Source organism: Rhinoderma darwinii, chromosome 1 (genome assembly GCF_050947455.1).
Source record: "Rhinoderma darwinii isolate aRhiDar2 chromosome 1, aRhiDar2.hap1, whole genome shotgun sequence".
In the NCBI taxonomy this organism is placed as follows: Eukaryota; Metazoa; Chordata; class Amphibia; order Anura; family Rhinodermatidae; genus Rhinoderma; species Rhinoderma darwinii.
In genome coordinates this window covers 446,242,420-446,264,817 of record NC_134687.1, presented here as the reverse complement: position 1 = coordinate 446,264,817, position 22,398 = coordinate 446,242,420, and the positions used below count along the sequence as shown (strand labels likewise).

Here is a 22,398-nt window from a genome sequence, read left to right as displayed (position 1 = left end):
TCAATGAAAAACGGCTCCAATTATGTCCCAAGAAGCGACATGCACTTCTTTGAGGCAGGCGTCTTTTTAAGCGCCGTCTTTTGACAGCGACGCGTAAAATTACATCTCGTCTGAACAGAACATCGTAAGACTCATTGCAAGCAATGGGCAGATGTTTGCAGACGTATTGGAGCCGTCTTTTTAGGCGTAATTCGAGGCCTAAAATGCTCGAATTACGTCTGAAAATAGGCCGTGTGAACATACCCTAAATGTCGCCTCATGATCTTCTTCAGATTATTGAGACCTAATTATTCTCATTCTTTTTGCATCTCTGCTATATTGAGAAATATTAGATATTTTTCTGGAAGACATTTACTCTCTTGAGACCGAGAGGCCGCTGTCCGAGCCCTTTGAGCCAACCAATCAGATTACAGTTTTTTGAGGCCGCTAAGTGCATGAAAGCAGTGAGCGGATTGGTTGCTTTTTCTCTCTTCTATGTGTAATATCCAATACAGACAAATGGTGGAGCTGTTGTCCATAGCAACCAATCAGATTACAGTTTAGATTCTTGTGAGGCAGCTAGGAGAATGAAAGCAGCAACCTGATTGGTTATTTTATCTCCTTTCTATGTGTAAGAACCAAAATAAACAAATGTTGGAACTTTTGTCCATAGCAACCAATCAGATTGTCGTTTACATTCTTGTGAGGCAGCAGGTGAATTATAGCAGCGATCTGACTGGTTGCTAAATCTTCCTACTATGTGTAAAAATCAATGTAGACAAATGTTGGAGCTGTTGTCCATAACAACCAATTACAGTTCTTTTTTTCTGACAGTTCTTGGACAATGAAAGCAGAAACCTGATTGGTAGTTATATGTACCTCCGATGCATAAAAAAAACAATATAGATGAAAGTTGGAGTTGTTGTCCTTAGCAACCAATCAGATCACAGCTGTAATTTGTCTGAGGCAGCTTGAAAAATTTGCAGCAATCTGATTGATTGCAACCTCTCTCTTATATAACAATCAGTAAAGATGAAATTTGGATCAGTTGCCCATACCAACCTACTGGTGTCTATTTATCCAAGACAATACAAAATGAAAGTAAAAATGTGATTGGTTGCCATGGTTTCCATGTGTTTGTTGTTGTTGTACTAATGCAATCAAAAAATAAATTTTTGAAAACATTAAATTTGCATATCTTCTGATTGAGTGAACCGATTGTGATTAAATAAAAACTAAATGTTACATCAAGTTGACCCGTTTTTCTAAAAACTCCATCCGAACTGGGTCAGTAGGTTTTACGTGATGCGTGCACAAACAGACAAAAATTCCAAAAATGATCTTAATGCATTCTATTACTTATCCTTCATCCCCCAATTATTTTTTTTCGCAAATATTTTCAATGTACAGACACGCAAAGTTTACACTTTTATTATATGTAGAGATATTATTATTATACTGTATGGGGGGCACTAAAGGGGCATTATACTGTGTGAAGGCACTATATAGGGCATTATACTGTGGTGGGGCATTATACTTTTTTATGGGGCATTTTTTTATGACATTGGGTCGGGCGGCGAAAGATAATTTTGCACGGGATGCCATCTATCCTAAGGCCGGCCCTGATCGTGACAACCCTAGATGTTATTGATAGAAGCTTGATCTTGCGTCAGACACGCAGGACCCGCTGACACTGAACCCGTCAGTCCCACGGACCTGACAGATACAGGTTTCAGTGCTAGATACAGCTGCTCTGTATACAAGATACAAAGCAGCTGTATCTCAAAAAGTAAAAATAATTTTTAATAAAAAGCATTTTGAAAGTTGCACCAATCACACTGATAGCCATTAACCCCTAAATGATGCGGCTTATTTTGGCCTTCAGGACGTTGCAATTTTTTTAATTTTTTCATTGTCACATTCCCAAGAGCCAAAACTGTTTTTTTTTCCCGTTGACTTAGCCATGTGAGGGCTTGTTTTAGTTTATTTTTCTGACCATAACGAGCGCAGGACTCCGATAATTACAGGTCTATCAGGGCTGATTTAAAGGCCATTTACACTGGCTGATGTATGCTGCATAGGGAGAACAATCGTTAATACGATTGTTCAGTCCTCATACAGTTTACATGATGTGCTGCTGACAACGATGATTTTCAGGGCAGCAAACAGATGAAAAAAGAAAGATGAAACGCTTGTTCGCCCAATCATTGGCGCGTGTAAATGGGCCTTAAAGGGAACCTGTCACCAGCATTTCACCTATTGAACTCTACTCACCCCTCGCTGGTACGCTGCTGTCAAAAGTTCATTGCCGTTATCCCCTTTTCTAAACTTCTGCTCTGACCGCAAATAACAGCCTGCAAACATTTTTGTGCCTTTGATGGTAATAATCCGGCAGTATCGTTCGTTCCTCTTTTTATGCCCGCCCACCACCGAAAATTGGCCCACCCTGAATGCCGAAATCTCGTCTGGGATGGGCATGTGCCCATCATGTATGGTCCGACACCCTTCCCTGCTTCGCCCGGGCCTCAAATCTAGTTACTGCGCATGTGCCGCTATGGTGTCCAGGTGTGTGCACGCGCCAGAACAGGACATCAATGCGCAAGCGTGGGATTTCATGTGTGCTGGGGGGAGATGAGGCGCTGTCAATCAAAAATAAGGAAGCGCGGTCAACTCGGAAAGGCTTGAGGAATGAAGATATTACTCTTTTCAAACAAAGCTATGACTTTTATGCTCATTAGCTTACAGTGCAGGAACACTAAAAAACTTAATACTAAAGCTACAGAGACTACTAATTATAGCCTACTAATTATAGGTTACATAAAAATGATTTTTCACCGACTTCCACCAGGTGTTGCTGGTTTAGTAGGTGAAATGCTGGTTTTAGCACCCATGGCCGCGGGCCGTTAGGTTTACTCACCTCCTAATGGCCGCAGCCATGGATCAGTGAGGGCTGGCCCGCATCTCCTCAGGAGACGCCAGCGCTCACTTCCGCTTCACTCTGCTGGTTCCCATAGGGTGCCCGCACGCTCGTTCCCGGTCTTAAAGAGCCAGCGCACGCACCTAAATGTAATAACCTAATTAGCCCATGAGCACCCTGGACTATAAGAAGGACCCTTCCTGCATTGCCTGACCGTTGTTGTCGTTACCTATGTTCGTCTCGGCAAATGGTCCCTTAAGTGTTTTCCAGCTCCCAGTGTTCCCGTTCCTGCATTCCGTGCTATCCTGGTCCTAGTGCCGTTGAGAGTTGGAGTCATGTTGTGCTGAGTACTACATCTGCCTTGTTACACCACGCCTGGTGTCTGCCTGCTGCCAAGGTCCTATCTTGCTACTGTCTGAAGTTACCACATGTACAACTATTCGAATTATTGACTTTACTTGTATCCTGTTGGCCAGCTGCCATACCGTCAAGGCGGTACGGCCCAGTGGGTCCACGCACCCTACGTGACACTGGTGACAGGTTCCCTTTAACGTGCATAATTGGTGTAAGGCACTTGCACTGCTAACACCTACAGCCAGATGCTAAGGCCCCATTCACACGACAGGGATTTCAGGCTGTGTGACGGGAGTTTTTTGAACGGCCGTCATACTGCCGCAGTAGGAACAATAGACCCCAAATGGGGCTATTCACACAACCGATTTTTGGACGGTCTGGTAAACCGGGCCTTCAAAAATAGAGCATTCCCTATTTTCGGCCGTTCTCCTGGCCGCACGGCTCCGATAGAAGTCTATGGGGCTGTGTAAAGCACGGCTGTCACTCGGATGTGATCCTAATGACGGCCGTGCTTTCTGACGCTCGTTCGCTCTCTTGCGAACTGCATGTGAGGAGGAGGGTATGTTTTTGCTCCCTGTAGGAGCGGATTCCCCAATCTCCGGCCACAGCGTTGCCGAAGCTGTGGCCGGGGAGTCCGCTCCAGGAGAAGTCCCTAACTTCACTGTCTATATATGGACACAGTGACGTGAGGGACTTCTGAAGAGGAATCCCCGGCGCTGTGGCCGGTGATTCCGATCCAGGAGAAGTCCCTGACTTCACTCTCCATATATGTACATTGAAGTCAGACTTCCCTATGAACGGTCCCATACAGTGGCGCTATCTACAGCAAGGTAGGGTGGTACCATCTGTGGGGGGGGGGGTGCTATGTAAAAGGGATCTGTGTAGCACTACCTACGGGGGAGCTGTGTGGCATTACCTACATGGGGGTCGTGGCAGTATCTACAGAGGGCAGTGTGTGGCATTATCTACAGAGGGAAGTGTGTGGCAAAAAATTGACAAATGAAATTCATCAGTTTTTTTTAAAACGGACAGGGAAAAAAAACGGATGCAAAACAGGTCAAAACCGGTCGTTAAAAACGGAAACACGGCCCGGAACGGATGCAAAACGGATTCAAAACGGCCGAGAAAAACAGATCAAAACGTCAGTTTTTATCGGCCGAAACTCGGACCCTGTCGTGTGAATACAGCCTAATTGTATTACAAAAGACAGGTCTAGGGAAATGTTTATCATCACGCCGTTTAGGAGACTGTTCGGAGTCGGTGCAGGATTTGGTCTTTATAAATAAGATACTGTGTTAAGAACTACAACTCAACTGTAGGATTATTAAAAGATTTCAAGAATATAAAAAATGTACACCCCCAAAAGACTACTTTCACCACAAAGTGTATCTATTTCATAGTGTATATGGCTTTTCATTTTTATTATTCCAGTCTGTGGCTAAACAGGGATTTTCCTTACCCGGAAATAGACCCAAAGACTCATAGGGGGAATTTTTAAGACTGCCATTTTCTACGTTATTGAGAGCCACAGACTGTCACTTGTAGTAAGCTCATGTTTAATGTACTTGACGTTTTTATAATTTATTTATGTTATGTAGTTTTCATGTTATGAGTTTGGACACACACCGACCGTAACGTGATGGCATACCCTAGGGATATGCTATCACTTTACAATTAGTGGGAGTCCGATCTCAGGGACCCCCACCGATCTAGTTAATAAAGGGGCCGCAGGGATGATTTAGTGCTGCATTCCCTTCAAAGTTTTCCCTACACAGTGACGCTCCCGGCCGTGCAGGGAAATTCAGCTGGCCTGATTCACATGAACTAGGCCGCATACCGTTAAGTCGAGCTTATGCATTAAAGTGGGCCTTCCAGGCTGGATTGGGGCCTAAAAGTGTACCGCAAATGGGGAGGCAAAGGTTTGAAGGTATGGGGCAGTGCTACAGATCCCTGCACACGCAGTGGCCGGGAACGCCGCTGTGCAGGGAAAAACAGTGAAGGAGCTGCATCGCTACAACGCCACTGTGGCCCCTTCATTGTCAGGATCGGTGGGGTCCCAAAGGTTCGACTCCCACTGATCATAAAATAATTGCATATCCTAGCGATATTCTAGCTTATAAAATGGTAATATCCCTTTAAATCCCTTTTCATTTCATATGTACAGTGCCCTGGAAGTAAATAGTTAGAACGCACGTCTATCATTGTTGTGGCGTGTAAGGGTATGTTCACACGGCTTATTTCCAGATGTTTTTGGGCCATAAATGCCCCGAAAAATGGCTGAAAATACAGGGGCTGAACGCCTCCAAACATCTGCTCATTGATTTTAATGGAAAAAACAGAGTTCCGTTCCCAGGGCGCGTTTTTAAAAACGGTGCGTAAAAAAAAGCCCCGTAAAAAAGAAATGCATGTTACTTCTTGAGCCGTTTTTCATTGACTCAATAGGAAAACAGCTCAAAAAACGGCCGTAAAAAATGCCGCAAAAATGCAAGTTCCTTAAAGGGAATGTGTTGCCAGCAAAACATGATTTTTTTTTTTTTAGTTAAACAATTAGTGTATAGGTGATTAAACATTGTTCTAATTTATTTTTTTTTTTCACGAGTCGGGAAATATTATAAGGGTATGTGCACACACACTAATTACGTCCGTAATTGACGGACGTATTTCGGCCGCAAGTCCCGGACCGAACACAGTGCAGGGAGCCGGGCTCCTAGCATCATACTTATGTACGACGCTAGGAGTCCCTGCCTTGCTGCAGGACAACTGTCCCGTAGTATAATCATGTTTACAGTACGGGACAGTTGTCCTGCAGCGAGGCAGGGACTTCTAGCATCGTACATAAGTATGATGCTAGGAGCCCGGCTCCTTGCACTGTGTTCGGTCCGGGACTTGCGGCCGATATACGTCCGTCAATTACGGACGTAATTAGTGTGTGTGCACATACCCTAAATTGGATTCAATTGGATTCTAATTTATAATATTTCCCATTGCTGGTCACTAGATGGAGCCATTCCCAAAATTGCAGCATTGCATGTGGTAAAGCAACCACATTGCTTTATGCTGCAAAATTGGGTAAAAAGCCCTCGCTCTAGTGAGCTCTCAGAATCCCCCCCTCCTTTATCCTGGCTAGTGCCGGGAGAAACGAGGGGTTTGAACGGTCTAACCTCCTACACTGTGTGTCGCCATTTTTTGAGCTAACACAGAGTGTAGAAGGTTAACATACAGTAGTAAACACACACTAAACCACGAACATACATAGAAATCCCTTACCTGCTCCAGTCGCCGCCGCTCCCTCCGGTCCATCCGCTCCGTCTGCTGCCGCTGCTCCATGTGCACAAGTCCGGAAGCCGCGACCGGAAGTAGTAATCTTACTGTCCGGCCGCGACTTCCGGTCCACAGGAAAATGGCGCCGGACGGCGCGCATTTCAAATTGAACACACAGCGGCGTACATGTTAGTGGATGGAACGGGCCCCATTCGCAGTCCCTATGGGACTGGAGCTGCCGTATTCCATGTCTGTATGTGTCGTTAATCGACACATACAGAAATGGAAAAAAAAATGGCAGCCCCCATAGGGAAGAAAAAGTGTAAAACTAAGAAAAAGTAACACACAAACACACAAATTAATCCAAACGTTTTTAATAAAGCACTAACATCTTTAACATATTTAAAAAAAAATTGTGGTAACACTGTTCCTTTAAAAAACGGCTGAAAACTATTGGCTGTTTTCCCTTGAAAACAGCTCCGTATTTTAGAGCCGTTTTTTGTTAAGCGTGTGAACATACCCTCAAAACAGTGGGTAGACTGGAGTGCTGGGGAGCTGAATGACATTTCCACCATCCTCAGGCCTAGGGAGGAGAGTATTATCCATCAGTGGCCCTACTCTGGGGCCAGAACTGTTTGATCCCATTATGGGGATCACTGTCACATTATTGCAGTAGACCTCAACCTCTTTGTTCACGTGTTAAAGGCAGGTGAGGAATCAGCATCAGGGGACATTGTGGTCGCCAAAGTGATATTTCTTTAAGGCGCGCTCCCGCTGTTACGTTTCCTTTAAGACGCGTAACCGCCAGCTATAACGTTCGCTTTAAGGCGCGCTCTCGCAGGCACTTCCGCTATTAGGTACTTCCGGTGCTCTCCCGCCGTGCTCAGCGCGGCCGGTCACAGGAAGCGGCAGGATGTCGAGCTGGGAGCGGGAGAGCGCACGGGGCTCCGGGGATGGGCGGATTTATGTAGGCAATCTGCCGGCTGATGTGCGGGAGAAAGAGCTGGAGGAGCTGTTCCACCGGTACGGGCGGATCCGTAGCGTCGAGCTGAAGAATCGCGGGGGGAGCGGCGCTGCACCGTTCGCCTTCATCAGCTTTCAGGACCCGAGGTGAGTGGCGTCTTCCACGCTCTGCTGTGTCTAACCGCCGCGTAACCGCTTACCGCGTGCCTCAAAGGGGGCGGGGGGGCTTCCGGGTACTAGGCCCGAGCGTGGCTTTGTTATGGGTGAGCGCGGTGTGAGCCGTACGATGAACCGTCGCCGCCGGATTGTTTGTGGGTGGGTCGGTGTGCTCGCCCCTCTCAGTGGTTTCTTCTTCCCTCAGGGACGCGGAGGACGCGGTATTTGGACGGAACGGATACGAGTTCGGTTCTTGTCGGTTGCGTGTGGAGTTTCCCCGCTCAAACCGGGGTTCAGGGGGTGGATATGGAGGACCTCGTGGGAGGAACGGGCCCCCTTCCCGGCGATCTGAATACAGAGTCCTCGTCTCAGGTAACTAGATACAGCTGTATTCATATTGCTCTTTTCATTGACACATGTTCTCTTGTAAGTGAAAGCATGTAGTAAGGCGCGCACAGTGCCCCAGGATGATGAGGGCAGGGACGCTTCCAGGAGAAGTAGCGTGCGTGATCTCTAGTCTTAAAGGACTAGTCCATCTAATGTCCATGTAGCAATTGAGTGTTTTATTTGTGGCAGATCATATTCTGGGCCAGAGGTGACCACCAGCCAGTGCTCTTGTGTTTGAGTATTCCCATCTTATATACTGGGGCACATCACTAGGATATGTCATAGCTGAGAATGAATGGGCTGCAGTGCTGATTTAGTGCTGTGACCACTTCACTGTTTCTGCACAGTGGCACCCTGGTCACCTTTTGCGGGGGACTGCAGAGCGGCCCCATTCAAGTACCTGGGAGTGACTGCAGGGAAATAAGGGCTCATAAACGTAACGCTCGTCCGTGAAAAAACGCACAGCACACTGACCCGTTTATGTCAATGGGGCTGTTCACGCTACGCGAGTCTGTTGCGTGAAACTCACTGGGTGTCCTATATTGGTGCGTTTATCTATGCGCATCTGCGCACCCATTGAAGTCAATAGGTGTGTGAAAACCACGGATGCACATCTGGGTACTGTCAATGTCTTACGCATCAGTTATATTTGGAAAAAAAGTGCTTGCGGGTGCGAGAAGAACACATGCCACACGCAAAGCACAGATGCGCAACGCACACAGATCTAACACGCTTTTTACGTGCGTAAATCTGTCATGCTCGTGTGAATGTAGCCTAAGCGTTCAGTCAGTGCGGGTCCTAGAGGTCGGTACCCAAATCTAGCGGAAAAATGCCATTGCTTTATATGGGACTAACCCCTTGAGGGGCTTTTCCTTTAAACCACCCCTACAGGATAGGTGATAACGTTCTGATTGCTGGCACAGCCACCGATCCCATGTTGCCTGTTACAATGGAGAGGCGGTCTGGCATGCTGCTGATGCTCCATTCAACTATGGGACTGGAGCTTTAATCCTAAAATGTTGATCTCAGAACTGGATATATGAGCTAATGTAGTGATCGTGGGAACATACGCATTTCTTGGTTTCCTATCTGTAATCCCATCGAATAATACAACCGTTGTCCTCTCCCCATCTAATGACTTAAAATAGTAGCCTAAATTTAATTGCAAATGTATAGGGTTTACTAGAACCAGTTAGCTAATGCAAAGAGAACGTATTTTCACTTGGTAACCGGCACACAATTCTAAAAATCCACTTAAAGGGGTTGTCTCCTCAGTGTCCACTCCTTTCACATTAAAGGTGGTCCCTTATAGAGCTTTTAGCCAATACTCGTTCGGACGGTAACTATTCCTTCCACTCGAGTGTCTGCTCACTGGGCAGAGTGGAATAAACTGCTGCTGCTTATCTCCTGTGAGGACGAATGATCAAGCATATTGAGAAACCTCTTCTGTAGTATTACACACTAGATGGTCTACCAGTCCTCTCGGGTTCAGGCAACAATCTAATGTGTATGGGCATTGTGGTAATCAGCCAGACTTGACAGACATTTTCGCTGCTTTGGCTGTAGTACTATCAGATGAATAACTGCCCATGTAACAAATATACCACTCAAGTGTGCCATGGCTCTTATGCCTTATTCACACGACAGGGTCCCGCCCGAGTGTCGGCCGATAAAATCGGCCTTTTTTCCCGGCCGGTTTGCGTTAGTTTTGCATCCGGGCCGGGCATATCTGGATAGTGACATCAGGGGCAACTCCTGAAGGGGAATTCTGCTATAGTGGCGTCGCTACAGCAGCAGCATCTGCTAGCGGCACCATCGTAGGTGTCGCCGGGCCAGGGCGCTTTTAAAACAAGCAGGGGAAGGGAGCCAGCGCAGTGCTCCCTTCCACCTGCTGTACACCCCGGCCCTGCCACACAGTGTATCTCCAGCGTACAGCCATTCGTCTGAATGGCATCAACTCCTCCTCCTCACATGCACTCGGGACACATTCCGGTGATAGCCGTGTATTACCTGGCCCCATAGACTTCTATGGGGGGCCGGGTAAACGGCCGAAAATCGGACATGTCCCATTTTTTGACGGCCAGGTTTCCCGGGCCGTCAAAAAATCGGTCGTGTGAATAGCCCCATTAGGGGTCTATTCTTCCTACAGCAGCCGGGTGACGGCCGTTTTATGAACGGCCGTCACCCGGCCGGGAAACCCTGTCGTGTGAATAAGGGTTTGCTGAGTGGATTGCCATTCTGGCTTTGGGGGGAGGACAGGTTATCTTCATAAAAACACCACTTAAACATTTAATGAGTAGTAAGAAGTTATTTCCACCAAGAGGAGAAACACCCCCCCCCCCCACACACACACACACACACACGGCCCCATGCACACGACCGTGTCCGTAATCACAGGTTGCGGGGACGGCCGCCCGCATTTTCGGGCCGTGCTCCCATACAAAGTATAGGGGCACGTAAAATATGAAAAATAAGACATGCTCCATAATTCCCGGCACGGTTCTACGGCAGACACCCATCCATATCGCTACGGAAAGGTGTCCGTGGCCAATAGAACTGAATGGGTCTGTAAAACCGTGGACCATAGTACAGTCTGTGGTTTTACGGTCGTGTGCATGGGGCCCTAACCATTTTGGTTTATTTTTTTGTTTATGAAAACTAATTGTCGGGCCACTAAAATGTCAAATAGATCTGATTAGCTCTTTGAAGTCTTGGGGCTCATTCAGACGAGTGTGTATCACGTCCGTGTGACGGCCGTTACAGCAATGGCCATCACACGGACGCATGTATTTCAATGGGGCTGTTCACATGACTGTTATCTGTTTTGGGAAGGGTCTGTGAAATATAGGATATGTCCTATTTTACTGCGTGTCACGCATCCCTACATAGACTCTAGTCCATAGGGGATCCGTGACCACTAGTCCCACACGGGTGCACCTCAGACGTGAAAAACTTCAGTTTTTCATGTCCGATGTTGCCAACACTCGTCAATGTAGCCTTAGTGTTTTCTACTACTGAAAATCAGGCATAGTTTAGTTGACCCTAATTTAACTCTCCTAAATTGTACCATAGTTCCAGTAAGCTTTTTATTTTTTTTGCAGAATCCCTACTCTTAGCCTACCCGTCCCGTGGGAAACCAGCCTATGTAAAAACCACACAGCGTATCCAACCTGGAACCCGCAGTACATTCCGTCCGAAAACCGCACCACATTGTGGTGTTTTTCCTGACTGAATTTCTACTGCAGAAAGCGGCGGTAAAAAACATTCATACTTACGTAGGCTGTTATGGCGACACATCCTTCCATTGCAGTCTGGTCCGGCCTCCCTGGGTGACGCTGAAGCCCATGAGACCGCTGCAACCTGTGATTGGCTGCAGCAGCGGTCACATGGGATGCAATGTCATCCCAGGAGGCTGGACTGCAGGAAGGAGGGCGTTCTGGGTAAGTATGATTGTGGCTTTTTATTTGTAGTTGCAATTTTTGCGGCAAAGTCCCAACACTTGGCTTCCTGTTGCGGGTTTTTGCATCCCCATTGAATTCAATGGGAAAAACCTACAACAGAAAATCACAAACGAAGCATAAATTGAAATGCTGCGGATTTAAATTCCGCACCGCAGGTCAATTAACATTAACGCTGCGGTTTTTTTCCCGCAGCGTGGGCATGAGATCTTCTGAAACTCATCCACTTTGCTGTTACTGTTAACTGCGGAATTTCCGAATAGAATTCCTTTGGGGAAATTCCGCAGTGTTTACGCTATGTGGGAACCCGGCCTTATTGGGCTTAACAGAAGGCTGTAAAACGGACTATACTGCAATACATTAGAATTGCAGTGTATTGTACCAGCAATCTAATGATAAAAAAAATAAAGTTTAGTAGTGAAGAAATTTTATTAAAAGTTAAAGTAAAAAAACAAAAATGAAAAACTGCGTGACACTCACTGCATGTCCTATATTGGTGCTTTGAAGTCAATGGGTGCGTGAAAAGTACGGACAGCACACGGATCCACATCCGTGTGCTGTCCGTGTTTTACTTATCAATTAGGCCGGATCCACACGAGCGTGTGCAAAAAATGTGGCGTTTTGCGCGCGCACAAGGTCCGTGTGTCATCAGCATATGGTGCGCGGCTGCGTGATTTTCATTCATTCATTCATTCTACTTCTGTTGCGTGAATCACACGCGACACCCGGAAGTGCTTCCGTGTGCTGAGCGCGATTTGCACGCACCCATTGACTTCAATGTGTGCGTGCAGCACGAAACACGGCCAAATATAGGACATGTCATGAGTTTCATGCAGTGGTCATACGCTGCGTGAAATTCACTGACCCTCTGAACGGCCCCATTCATTAACATAGGTCCGTGCGATGCGCGTGAAAATCACATGCCACCCGCAAACTACACTGATGCATAACAACGCACACTGACAGATTTCACACGTGTTTTTTACGCGCGTAAATCTGTCACGCTCGTGTGACTAGCCTTAATCCTGGATGACCCCTTTAACGACTTCTATGTATCTACAAAGAATGTGGGGGGAGTAGTAAACCGTTAAAAATGTTTACTAGCTCTGTTCATAATGCCCTTTGTGGTTCTATCAACAGTTCTGTCACACTTGTTGGCAAGAATAACATGTTAAAACGCAGGAAACTTCGTCAGAACCCTGTCTGACCCAATAAGTCAATGGGCTCCTTCTGGGTGCCCTTTGGATCCTGCAGTGTCGTGGCTTCCATTATAAACAGAAGCCATGATGCAGATGTGTACAGAGACTAACCTATACTTTTTCTATGCAGTAGATGGCGTGCTCGGGAACCAAGAAAAGGGTTTGGTTTCATAACTTTACAAACTAAGTATAAATTGGTGTAGTGTTTTTTTTTTTTTTAAATTACCTAACTTATCCGAAGAAGCTGAGAAATAAGGCTATGTTCACACGCTTGACAAAAAAACTGCTCGCTGCTCCCCTCTCCATAGACTTATATTGGCAGGCAGTGAAGAGACACACCCCCATCTGCAATCTGTCTGTAAGCAGACAGATTTTGCTTAACAGGGATGGACAGCAGATTATGAGAAGGGAGACACCTAGTGGCAGTAACAGAGTTTGCATGGGTAAAATAACTAAAATACAAAGTTGATATAGGTCAGGTATACTATTAGAGTAACATAAATTTGATTTATTTGTTCTCAGATATGCCTGCTTAAATGGACATTAACTTTTCAAACTATTGAGCTAAAAAGATATCCACAAACTACTAGTAGTATTTGGAATTCAGCAATATTGTACTGTTAAACTGACCAATTTACACTAATTTGAGACTAATGACTTAGTGTACCTGGTATTGTGCAATCATACAGTCTATTGAGATCCAATTGGGGGACTGCCGGTCTTGTTCAAATATTGGAAGTATTGTTTCTAGAGCAGAATGCTGTAGCACAAAGAAAAGCACGGCTTATCACGTTTTTTATGCTGCTATAAAAATGGTTTTGTCGGCAGCACCTGTGTAAACGGGATGTGCTGACCATATGCAAACTATGGGGACGAACTATCTTATTAACCATCATTTGTCTTCATAGTTTATCTCTGCTCTATGTAAATGAGCGCCGATCGACATGCTGTTGCTGGGTGCAAGTTAACAATCCTACCGTGTAAAACCACCCTAAGGCCTGATTCACACGAGTGCTGCGCATCTCGGACGTGAAAAACTGTAGTTTTTCACGTCCGAGGTGCATCCGTGCTCAGCGCTGCGGGATGCGATGTCACGCATTCCCCATAGATGAGTCTATGGAGGGATGCATGATGCGCGAAAAGAACGGACATGTCCTATTTTCTCAGACCCTTCACACGGTCCATTGAAACAATGGCTGTGTGAACGGCCACATTGAATTACATAGGTCCGTGGGACGGCTGCTGTTTCAACGGCCGTCCCACGGATGTTTAACACGTTTGTGTGAATCAGGCCTAAGAATGTAAGGATACCCTAAACATTACTCTGAAAAGCGTTGTTAAAATGAAAAATTGCAGGGAGGTGGTGGTCAAAATACAGCAGCCATATGGTGGTGCAGGATGGCATATAGTTGAAAAACTAGCAACATTAGACTGTTTGGTTTTGCCGTATTTTATCACGCTGAAACGCATGTTTTTACCGTGATGTGCTGCAGTCAGCACGGAAACAGCAGGAAATTGCAGTAAAAACGCGAGCATATTTTTCAATGTGGTTTTCGGCCGCATGGCAAAACTGCAAATGGGTGAAAAAAGATTATCATGGAATCCCCTATAGAACATAAAATGTGTTTTCATGCCCGTTGTGATATCCGCCACCTCTGAATTTACCTGTCAAATCTGCATTTCTGCCACGTCTGAACATGCCCTAATAGTGGCAATTAGCAGCTAGAGGGTGAGTGGAGTATGAATATACTTGTACTCAAGTTAGCAGCACTGGCCACGTATCGCAAGTTCCACTACTAAATACTCAAACTATGGCACATGACCTAATAAGTGACAGACTACTGGGGGAATTCACCCAGCGGTCGTTAGATCACTTGCACGATATACTGCAATACTAATGTATTGCAGTATATCGTGATTCTGACAGGCATCTATTAAGCCCTGCCGGAGGCAGGTCTTAAAGAGGCTCTGTCACCACATAAGTGGCCTATCTTGTACATAATATGATCGGCGCTGTAATGTTGATCGCAGTGGTTTTTATTTAGAAAAATGATCATTTTTGACTGAGTTATGACCTATTAGTTTATGCTAATGAGTTTCTTAATGCCCAACTGGGCGTGTTTTACTTTCTGACCAAGTGGGCGTTGTACAGAGGAGTGTATGACACTGACCAATCAGTGTCATACACTTCTCCCCATTCGTTTACACAGCGCTATAGCTATATCGCCATGTGCAGCCACAAACACCCTATGATGTTACTGCAGTGTCCTGACCATGAATATACATTACCTCCAGCCAGGACGGGATGTCTATTCACAATCCTGTCACTTCTGTAGCGTCTCTGTGATATTTACAGCAAGGCAAGCGTAATCTCGTTTGAAATGAGTTTACAGCGTAATCTCGCAAGATTACGCTTGCTGTGCTGTATTGTCGAGATTGTATTAGCGAAGTGTCAGGATTCTGAATACACATCACGTCTTGGCTGGAGGTAATGTATATTCATAGTCAGGACACTGCAGTAAAGTTAGTGTGTTTATGTGGCTGCACGTAGCGATATAGCTATATCGCTATGTGCTGTGAATGGGGAAAAGTGTATGATGCTGATTGGTCACTGATTGGTCAGCGTCATACACTTCTCTCCACAATGCCCACTTGGTCAAAAAGTAAAACATGCCCAGTTGAGCATTAAGAAACTCATTAGCATAAAGCTAAAATAGGTCATAACTGTCAAAAATGATTGTTTTTCTAAATAAACACTGCTTTGAGCTACATTACAGCGCCAATCACATTATGTACAAGATATGCCACTTATAATGTGGGGACAGAGCCTCTTTAATAGGTGCACAAAGATGGCGGACCTGGGGGCCCTCATTAGGCAGCCATAGCAACCTTCGCTCCCCCTCTTTCTAACTACTTAAATGCTGCGGTCGCTATTGACCGCAGCATTCAACGAGTTAAACGAGCGGGATCGAGCGCGATGCCGCTTGTAACTGAATTGTCGGCTGTAACAAACAGCCGACACCCGCATCGTATGGAGCGAGTTCACTCCGTGAGCCCGTTCCATACTTCCCCCTACCCGACATTGGCGTATGGATACGTCAAATGTCAGGAAGGGGTTAAGTTACATTGCGGTGAATTTGGAATCTAGCTGTTTAATAAAAAAAAAAATCTTGGATGTATTGCACTATTTATCACCTCCAAAGAGGATTTATTGCAATGCATACGATGTTGAAAATTAATTTCTATGTAATCTAATATTCATATGAAATGTTTTGTGACCGGGGTATTGTATTAGTGTTCCATGGTCTATATTCCTTATGTAACGATTCCCTGTCCCCTGGTTCTGCCCTCCCGCCATAAAAGCAATGGAATCTTAATGTAACTTTTTTTTTATGTTCCAGGTCTTCCCCCATCTGGGAGCTGGCAGGATCTGAAGGATCATATGAGGGAAGCTGGAGATGTCTGTTATGCTGATGTACACAAAGATGGAATGGGAATTGTGGAGTTTATTCGCAAGGAAGACATGGAGTATGCGTTGAGGAAACTGGATGACACTAAGTTTCGTTCTCATGAAGTAAGATAATGGCTGCAATTGGTTACATTGTAAACCATTCTATGTACTAAAATGTGGATAAAGCTATTTATTTTAATTTGTAGGGTGAAACCTCCTACATCCGCGTCTGTGCAGAAAGAAATGCCAGCTATTCACGATCCAGATCCCGCTCTAGAGGTCGTGATTCTCCTTATCAAAGTCGTCGTTCTCCCCGTTATGCCTCCCCTTTCCGACAGTACTGAGTTGCCACGCAGGGACACTTTCTATGAGTTTAATTCTGAAGACCATCTGCTCTTACATTCCACGACTGATGGATTTCATCAACTGTCTTTTATACCATTGTTTTCTGCCCGTATTATGGTTTTGTTTTTTAATTTTAGGAGATGTGTGCTTTTTGCATCAGATGTTTATGGTTTCTTTAAATTTCTGTCATCTTTTTAATGAGGCAACAGTCAGTATTGTGCCTAATCTGATGTTTGAAGAAGTGTGCAGTGAGTGCTAGGTATACGGGATATAACAAGGTGGAATGCTGTGGCGCGGAGACAAACATAAGGGAATGTTAATGTTTGTCTTTTACATAGACCTACTCCCACAAATTTGTTAGAATATTATTTGAAGTAACTTTTAATCCCCAATCAAGTTTGTATGTGTTTCCTTTTTATTATGAAAGTGTTTCAGTTAAATAAAACAAACATCTGTAGCTGTCCTAATAAAACAGTGAGATTTCCTAGTGCTGCATTCTTTGTTTTCACACAAGTCTGAGAAGTCACAGATCATCACCATTGCTGGGAGAGAGATGGACATAGTCGTTCTGTGGTGGTAAAGGAATGTTTCCTGTTGGTATAGGAGGTTCTATTAGCTTAGGCCTCACACATTACATCTCAACTATACTTAAAAGTGGATCTGTCGATGGCTTTCACAATACAAGCTGCATACATTATTAAATAGGTCTTAGACCTGATGAAGCTGGTGTACTTTAAAAATCCATGTAAGGCTGGCTTGTATAATTCTTAGTTTTCCTGACATTAAAACGAGCATTTTATGAATATTGTACTCATTTTAATAGCCGGTGGAAAAATTTTGCGGATTTTCATCTATTCTTACATGGATTTTGAAAGTACATCAGGTCTAAAATCTGTTTTAATGTATACAATTTGTACTGTGAAATCTGGTAAGTTTTTTTTGTTACCTGGAGGTGCTACAAAATAATCTTCAACAACTGTCTCTGCATTTTCAAGTAGAACTTCTGTACAGTTTCCAGCTGTGACTGCATCGCCTCTCATATAGAGTGCCCTACAAACGGAGAAGTAACATTTTATAGTTAATTATTCTATTTTTTTAAATCTTTCTAGGGTGGGAGGAGATGCAATTCTAAAACCAAACCTGTCCTCTAACACTGATGATAGTGGTTCAATGCCTTCTGTATTGACCATGTGCAACTGACTGGCAAAATGAATGGCTCTTTCCAGGCGCTCTACCCCCTTCTGGTTGCGAAAGTCAACCAATGCCAGACGCTCTAGATGATCGGTTACCTCTGCAGATACATGACCTTCCTGGGGGGGAAAAAAAATAAAATATAAATATGGACTAAAAGGAGCCTGAAATTATTTATAACATGCATGGTGTGGATTTAATATCAAATGTACATAGAACAGGGCTTCTTGTGCCTCCTTCCCTAAGCATCGGGATTCTTAGGCCTCACTTTTGGTCGTAATCCAAAGTTACCTCAAGTCATCTTAATCCGTCTCCTAAACCCATTAGAACACTAAAGTAACTACAGAAGATGTTTGGTTATATAAATTGGTGCAGTACAAAATCACTTCAACTATACCTCCCCAACAACTGGGGGTGCCTCATGTGCAAGCGGAGCATAAAAGCTGAGTATTCCAGCAAAGTGGATGATATTAAACAAGTACGTTACTTTAAAGAAATCCTGTGTCTAATTTTTGCTGTTGCGTACTTTTGATTTTACCTCAGAGCATTGACATAAGGGGAGGTTCACACAGGTTTGTTGTTTTTTTTTTGCAGTTGGAAAAATCTGCATAAAACTTCCTTCTGGTGGTTTGAGGTAGGTTTTGACCTACTGGCAGAACACTTGCTGCATTTTTCGGTCATGGCCATTGAGTGCCACGGGCAAAAACCACTGTGAAATACGCTTTATCTGCCTCCGATTGATGTCAATGGAAGATCAGAGACGGAAAGGTCTGAAGAGAGCCTGGCCTTTTTTTCCCGTGAACGGTTTTCCACTCGTAGGAAAAAAAACCACCTCTACCACTTAGGGTATGTTCACACGGCCAAATTTCAGACGTATACGAGGCGTATTATGCCTCGTTTTACGTCTGAAGATATGGCTACAATACGTCGGCAAACATCTGCCCATTCATTTGAATGGGTTTGCCGACGTACTGTGCAGACGACCTGTTATTTACGAGTCGTCGTTTGACAGCTGTCAAACGACGACCCGTAATTCTTTGCCACGTAATTTGAGCCGTTCTTCATTGAAATCAATGAAGCACGGCTCAAGGTTTACGAGCGTCTCAGATGCCTCGTAAATTACGAGGAGGAGCTTTTACGTGTGAAACGAGGCAGCTGTTAACAGTCTGTCTTTTCACACGTAACTGCCTCTCAGCGTGTGAACATACCCTTATTGAAATCAATAGGAGGCAGCATCTGACTTGTTTTTTTTTTTTGTCACTACAAAAAAAACTTGTGTCCTGTGACAGTGGTAACAAGCTCTGTCACCCTGCCCGTATACTCTTGTATATAAGTAGTGATTTCTGCTTTACACAATCTAGCCAATAAGAATTGGTGCACTACAAGCACCTGCGTCTCACCAGTACTACACATGTAGTGGCCATTCTGAGGTAGAATCAATAGAACACCAGGTGGGAAACCTGAGTATTATGTAACAGGTTTTCACTCACGATTTGCACTTGTGCGGGATCCATTTTCCCATATCCCTCATAGACTTGAGTCTATTGAGGTATCTGGGAACCAGGCAAAAACAGGACGTGTCTGTGAATAGCCCCAAAGACATGCATTCATTTTAATGCAGCTGTGACTGTCTACCTTTCATCTGAATAAGCCTTTACTGATTTTAATTGAAAATTTATGTTTTGCACGGTCTAATAGAGAAGTGTAATATTTAAGCCCTATCCACACAACAGGGATTCTCAGCTGTGACTAACATTTTTTTTTTAAATGGCTGCAGTAGAAACAATAGAACCCAAATGGAGCTATTCAGATGGCCGATATTTTTTTTTGACAGCCCGGTCAAAAAAATGGACCGTGTCTTATTTTGGCCAATTTTCCTGGCCAGATGGTTCCCACACAAGTCTATGGGGCTGTGTAAAGCACGGTTGTCACTTGGATGTGACCTGAGCCACCGCTGTGCTTTCTGCAGCTTGTTTCTCCTCACCCTGCAAAGTGCATAGGAGGAGATGCCGAAACGGTGGCCAGGGAATCTGCTCCAGACGAAGTCCCCAACTTCACTGTCCATATATGGGCAGTGACATCAGGGACTACCGAAGCTAAATCCCCAGCCACAACAGCAGGTGAGTCCACTCCAGGAGAAGTCACTGTGCATAAATGGACAGCGGCGCCCGGGACTGCTCCTGGAGCCACTGTCCATATCCAGACTATGACCTTTTCTGGAGCAGACTGACCAGCTGTTGTGGCCGGGGATTCCGCTTCAGGAGTAGGGGGACAGCTCCAGAAGTCCCTGGCCATATGTGGACAGTAAAACCAGGGGCTTCTCCTGGAGTGGTCGCCTACAGTGGCACCATCTAGAGGGGTGCTATGTACAAGGGGGGATGTCTATAGGCGGCTGTGCGAAAACCACTGAGAAAAATGGGCCAAAACTGCTATTTTTAATCGGCCGACACTCGGACCCTGTCATGTGAATAGGGCCTTAATCACGAGACAACCTGGTTACACCTCTTGCACATGACTGCGTTTGGGCTGTGAAAAACAGTCCATGTATCAGTCAGATTTCCTTGCCCGAATGCAGTACAGGTGAACAGGACTCCTGCCAGCATAGACATTTATGATGCTAGGAGTCTGACTCCCCACGGAACTGCGGTTTTGTACTGTACGGAATAGAAGTTCCATGTGGAGTCAGAGACTCCTAGCATCATAAATCTAACCGTGTACTTACATGACAATATTCCTAATGTCACCAGTATCTGTGGCAGCTATAGTGATAATGAGTTGATCAAGTTGATTATACACAGTGGGAGACTGAAAAAAAAATATATATTCTGAATGAAGTAAAGCATAAATGCTTGGACCAGCTAAAAATTGCTACAACTGTAGCACTTCGGGTAATGCAAATATAAGAGAAAAACATACTACGGTTGCAAGTGGTCACTGAGGAAACAGCAAAACATGTCCGCAGTTACAGATATAGCAGAGCTAAACTTGTGATAAACGTTCACTGTACACATGCGATGTTTGGCATTTTTTAAATTATTTTTGGTTTTTACCCCAGACATAAAACAGCATTACCACTGAACAGGTGCTGTGCCGGATTTCGCAAGACCTTTCCACTTTGTATACTGATGTTCTAGAATTCATTCAATCAATATTGCTAAGAAAACCCCTTTTAGAAAACTGAACAGGTTTACTCATTCACATTTGCATACGTATTTCACAGAAGTATTTAAAAAAACAAAAACTTGTGATTAGGATTCATTCCCGATTTTCGCTTTAAAAACGGGATGCAAATTAGCAAGTGTGAATGAGGCTTTATACAAAGTCCTATAGAAAATGACAGCTAACACAATGTGATATCTCAATGTGTTAAACGGCAAACTCAGATCGGACACATATATAAACATTATAGAGATTATTATCTCTATTATCTTTAATTTGACGAAGTGCAGTCTTATATGAGCTTTGGATGCGATCACCTGTGACGCTGTGTCGGGTTCAATGCTCCAGGTCGGACTCCGTGGTACCTAAAAGGCAAACATCACATCGTTACCACAGGCATCTGCCACCCTCCAAAATTACGATTATAAAGTGTTTCTTTTACCTTACTCTGTAATGATAAAAGCCTCCTAAATTCTGCCATCCGCCAGCAGCGGGCAGCTGCCATTTGCAGTAACAGCTACAGGCTTGGTTTTTGTAAGTGACGTCAGAACGACTGCGACCTCCATTACGCCAACGTGACCTTCATAAGCGCGGCGGCCATGTTTACTATGGGCGCCTCTTTAATAGCATTCTTCAGCTTGCCCTCCGGTGAGATGGCCTCTACGGCGTCCTGACCGAGATAAGGGTGTCTGTCAGTAGTAGTTGAAGTGTTGTAGGGTCTTCTCCTGGCATTATGAACAGTGTGGGGGAGGAATGTACCGATATGAAGCGCGAGTATGACCAGTGCTTTAACCGGTGGTTCGCGGAGAAGTTCCTTAAAGGGGAAGGCAGTGGGGACCCGTGTAACGAGCTGTTTCAGCGGTACCGGCATTGTGTGCAGGTGAGGGAAGCGCTGCGCGGGCTGTGATAGCGGCTGCTGCTGGCGGCTGTTGGGTCGTTTCTAACGTCCCTCTTGTGTTTTACAGAAAGCCATTAAGGACAAGGACATCCCGGTAGATGGAATAGAGTTCATGGGACCGAGCAAAGACAAACCGGAATCTAATGATGGCTCATGACGGGCAGTGGGGGCCCATAGTGAGGCCCCGACCTCCTACTTCTCTTGCCACTTTTTATAGTAAAGACTGGTATAAGCCCACAGACCTGTATAACCAGGCTTGTACCCATAACACATATACGTGAGGTGGATGGGCATGGAATATCTGGGCCCTGGCACCCACTCTTTTAAAACTCCTATTTCATACCCAGCCAGTTCTAGAGGGTTTAGTCTTCTAGAAATGCCAGGTAAAGGTCTCCATGTTGTAAACTATTTCCAGAGGCGCCGGAGCTTTGTATTCCTCTGTATATAATAAAGGACTTGTATATCTCTATATTTCACTGCTCCTTCAAGGATATATGAATGGTCCGCTCACCTGACACGTGGCTTTTAGCAGATGCTTGTATTCTTAACCCTTTCAGAATGCAGCCATTTTTTGGACTTTCATTTTCACTTTCGTCCCCCACCTTCCAAAAGAAATAACTTTTTTAAAAAAAAAGTTCCGCAGATCAAGCCATATGAGGGCCTGTTTTTTTTTTTCAGGA

General features: G+C 44.9%; 3 protein-coding genes across 3 annotated transcripts; 2 read left to right on the top strand and 1 right to left on the bottom strand.

The window, feature by feature from the left end:
• Nucleotides 1-7,358: 7,358 nt before the first annotated feature.
• Nucleotides 7,359-16,954, top strand: SRSF9 (serine and arginine rich splicing factor 9). Its single transcript, XM_075831312.1, has 4 exons — nt 7,359-7,621; nt 7,836-8,002; nt 16,076-16,248; nt 16,332-16,954. The coding sequence occupies exons 1-4, from the start codon at nt 7,425-7,427 to the stop codon at nt 16,467-16,469; spliced, it is 675 nt and encodes a 224-aa protein (XP_075687427.1). The 5' UTR covers nt 7,359-7,424; the 3' UTR covers nt 16,470-16,954.
• GATC (glutamyl-tRNA amidotransferase subunit C) lies at nt 16,863-21,474 on the bottom strand. The gene is made up of 5 exons (XM_075831325.1): nt 21,263-21,474; nt 21,138-21,185; nt 17,611-17,780; nt 17,417-17,520; nt 16,863-17,061 (listed from the first exon to the last, which is right to left on the bottom strand). Exons 1-5 carry the CDS (start codon nt 21,323-21,325, stop codon nt 16,994-16,996), a joined length of 453 nt encoding a protein of 150 aa, XP_075687440.1. The 5' UTR covers nt 21,326-21,474; the 3' UTR covers nt 16,863-16,993.
• Nucleotides 21,411-22,187, top strand: TRIAP1 (TP53 regulated inhibitor of apoptosis 1). The gene is made up of 2 exons (XM_075831337.1): nt 21,411-21,700; nt 21,786-22,187. Exons 1-2 carry the CDS (start codon nt 21,554-21,556, stop codon nt 21,873-21,875), a joined length of 237 nt encoding a protein of 78 aa, XP_075687452.1. The 5' UTR covers nt 21,411-21,553; the 3' UTR covers nt 21,876-22,187.
• The last annotated feature ends 211 nt before the right edge of the window (nt 22,188-22,398 follow it).

Excerpts from the sequence above, each read along its gene's own strand:
- SRSF9 (XM_075831312.1), top strand. The coding sequence starts at position 7,425 with ATGTCGAGCTGGGAGCGGGAGAGCGCACGGGGCTCCGGGGATGGGCGG. Across the intron at positions 8,003-16,075 it reads ATACAGAGTCCTCGTCTCAG|GTCTTCCCCCATCTGGGAGC; the intron begins GTAACTAGATAC and ends TTTATGTTCCAG. Across the intron at positions 16,249-16,331 it reads CTAAGTTTCGTTCTCATGAA|GGTGAAACCTCCTACATCCG; the intron begins GTAAGATAATGG and ends TTTAATTTGTAG.
- GATC (XM_075831325.1), bottom strand. The coding sequence starts at position 21,325 with ATGGCAGCTGCCCGCTGCTGGCGGATGGCAGAATTTAGGAGGCTTTTA. Across the intron at positions 17,521-17,610 it reads TCATCAGTGTTAGAGGACAG|GGCACTCTATATGAGAGGCG; the intron begins GTTTGGTTTTAG and ends CTCCGTTTGTAG. Across the intron at positions 17,062-17,416 it reads TTATTTTGTAGCACCTCCAG|GAAACATTCCTTTACCACCA; the intron begins GTAACAAAAAAA and ends CTATACCAACAG.
- TRIAP1 (XM_075831337.1), top strand. The coding sequence starts at position 21,554 with ATGAACAGTGTGGGGGAGGAATGTACCGATATGAAGCGCGAGTATGAC. Across the intron at positions 21,701-21,785 it reads GGTACCGGCATTGTGTGCAG|AAAGCCATTAAGGACAAGGA; the intron begins GTGAGGGAAGCG and ends TGTGTTTTACAG.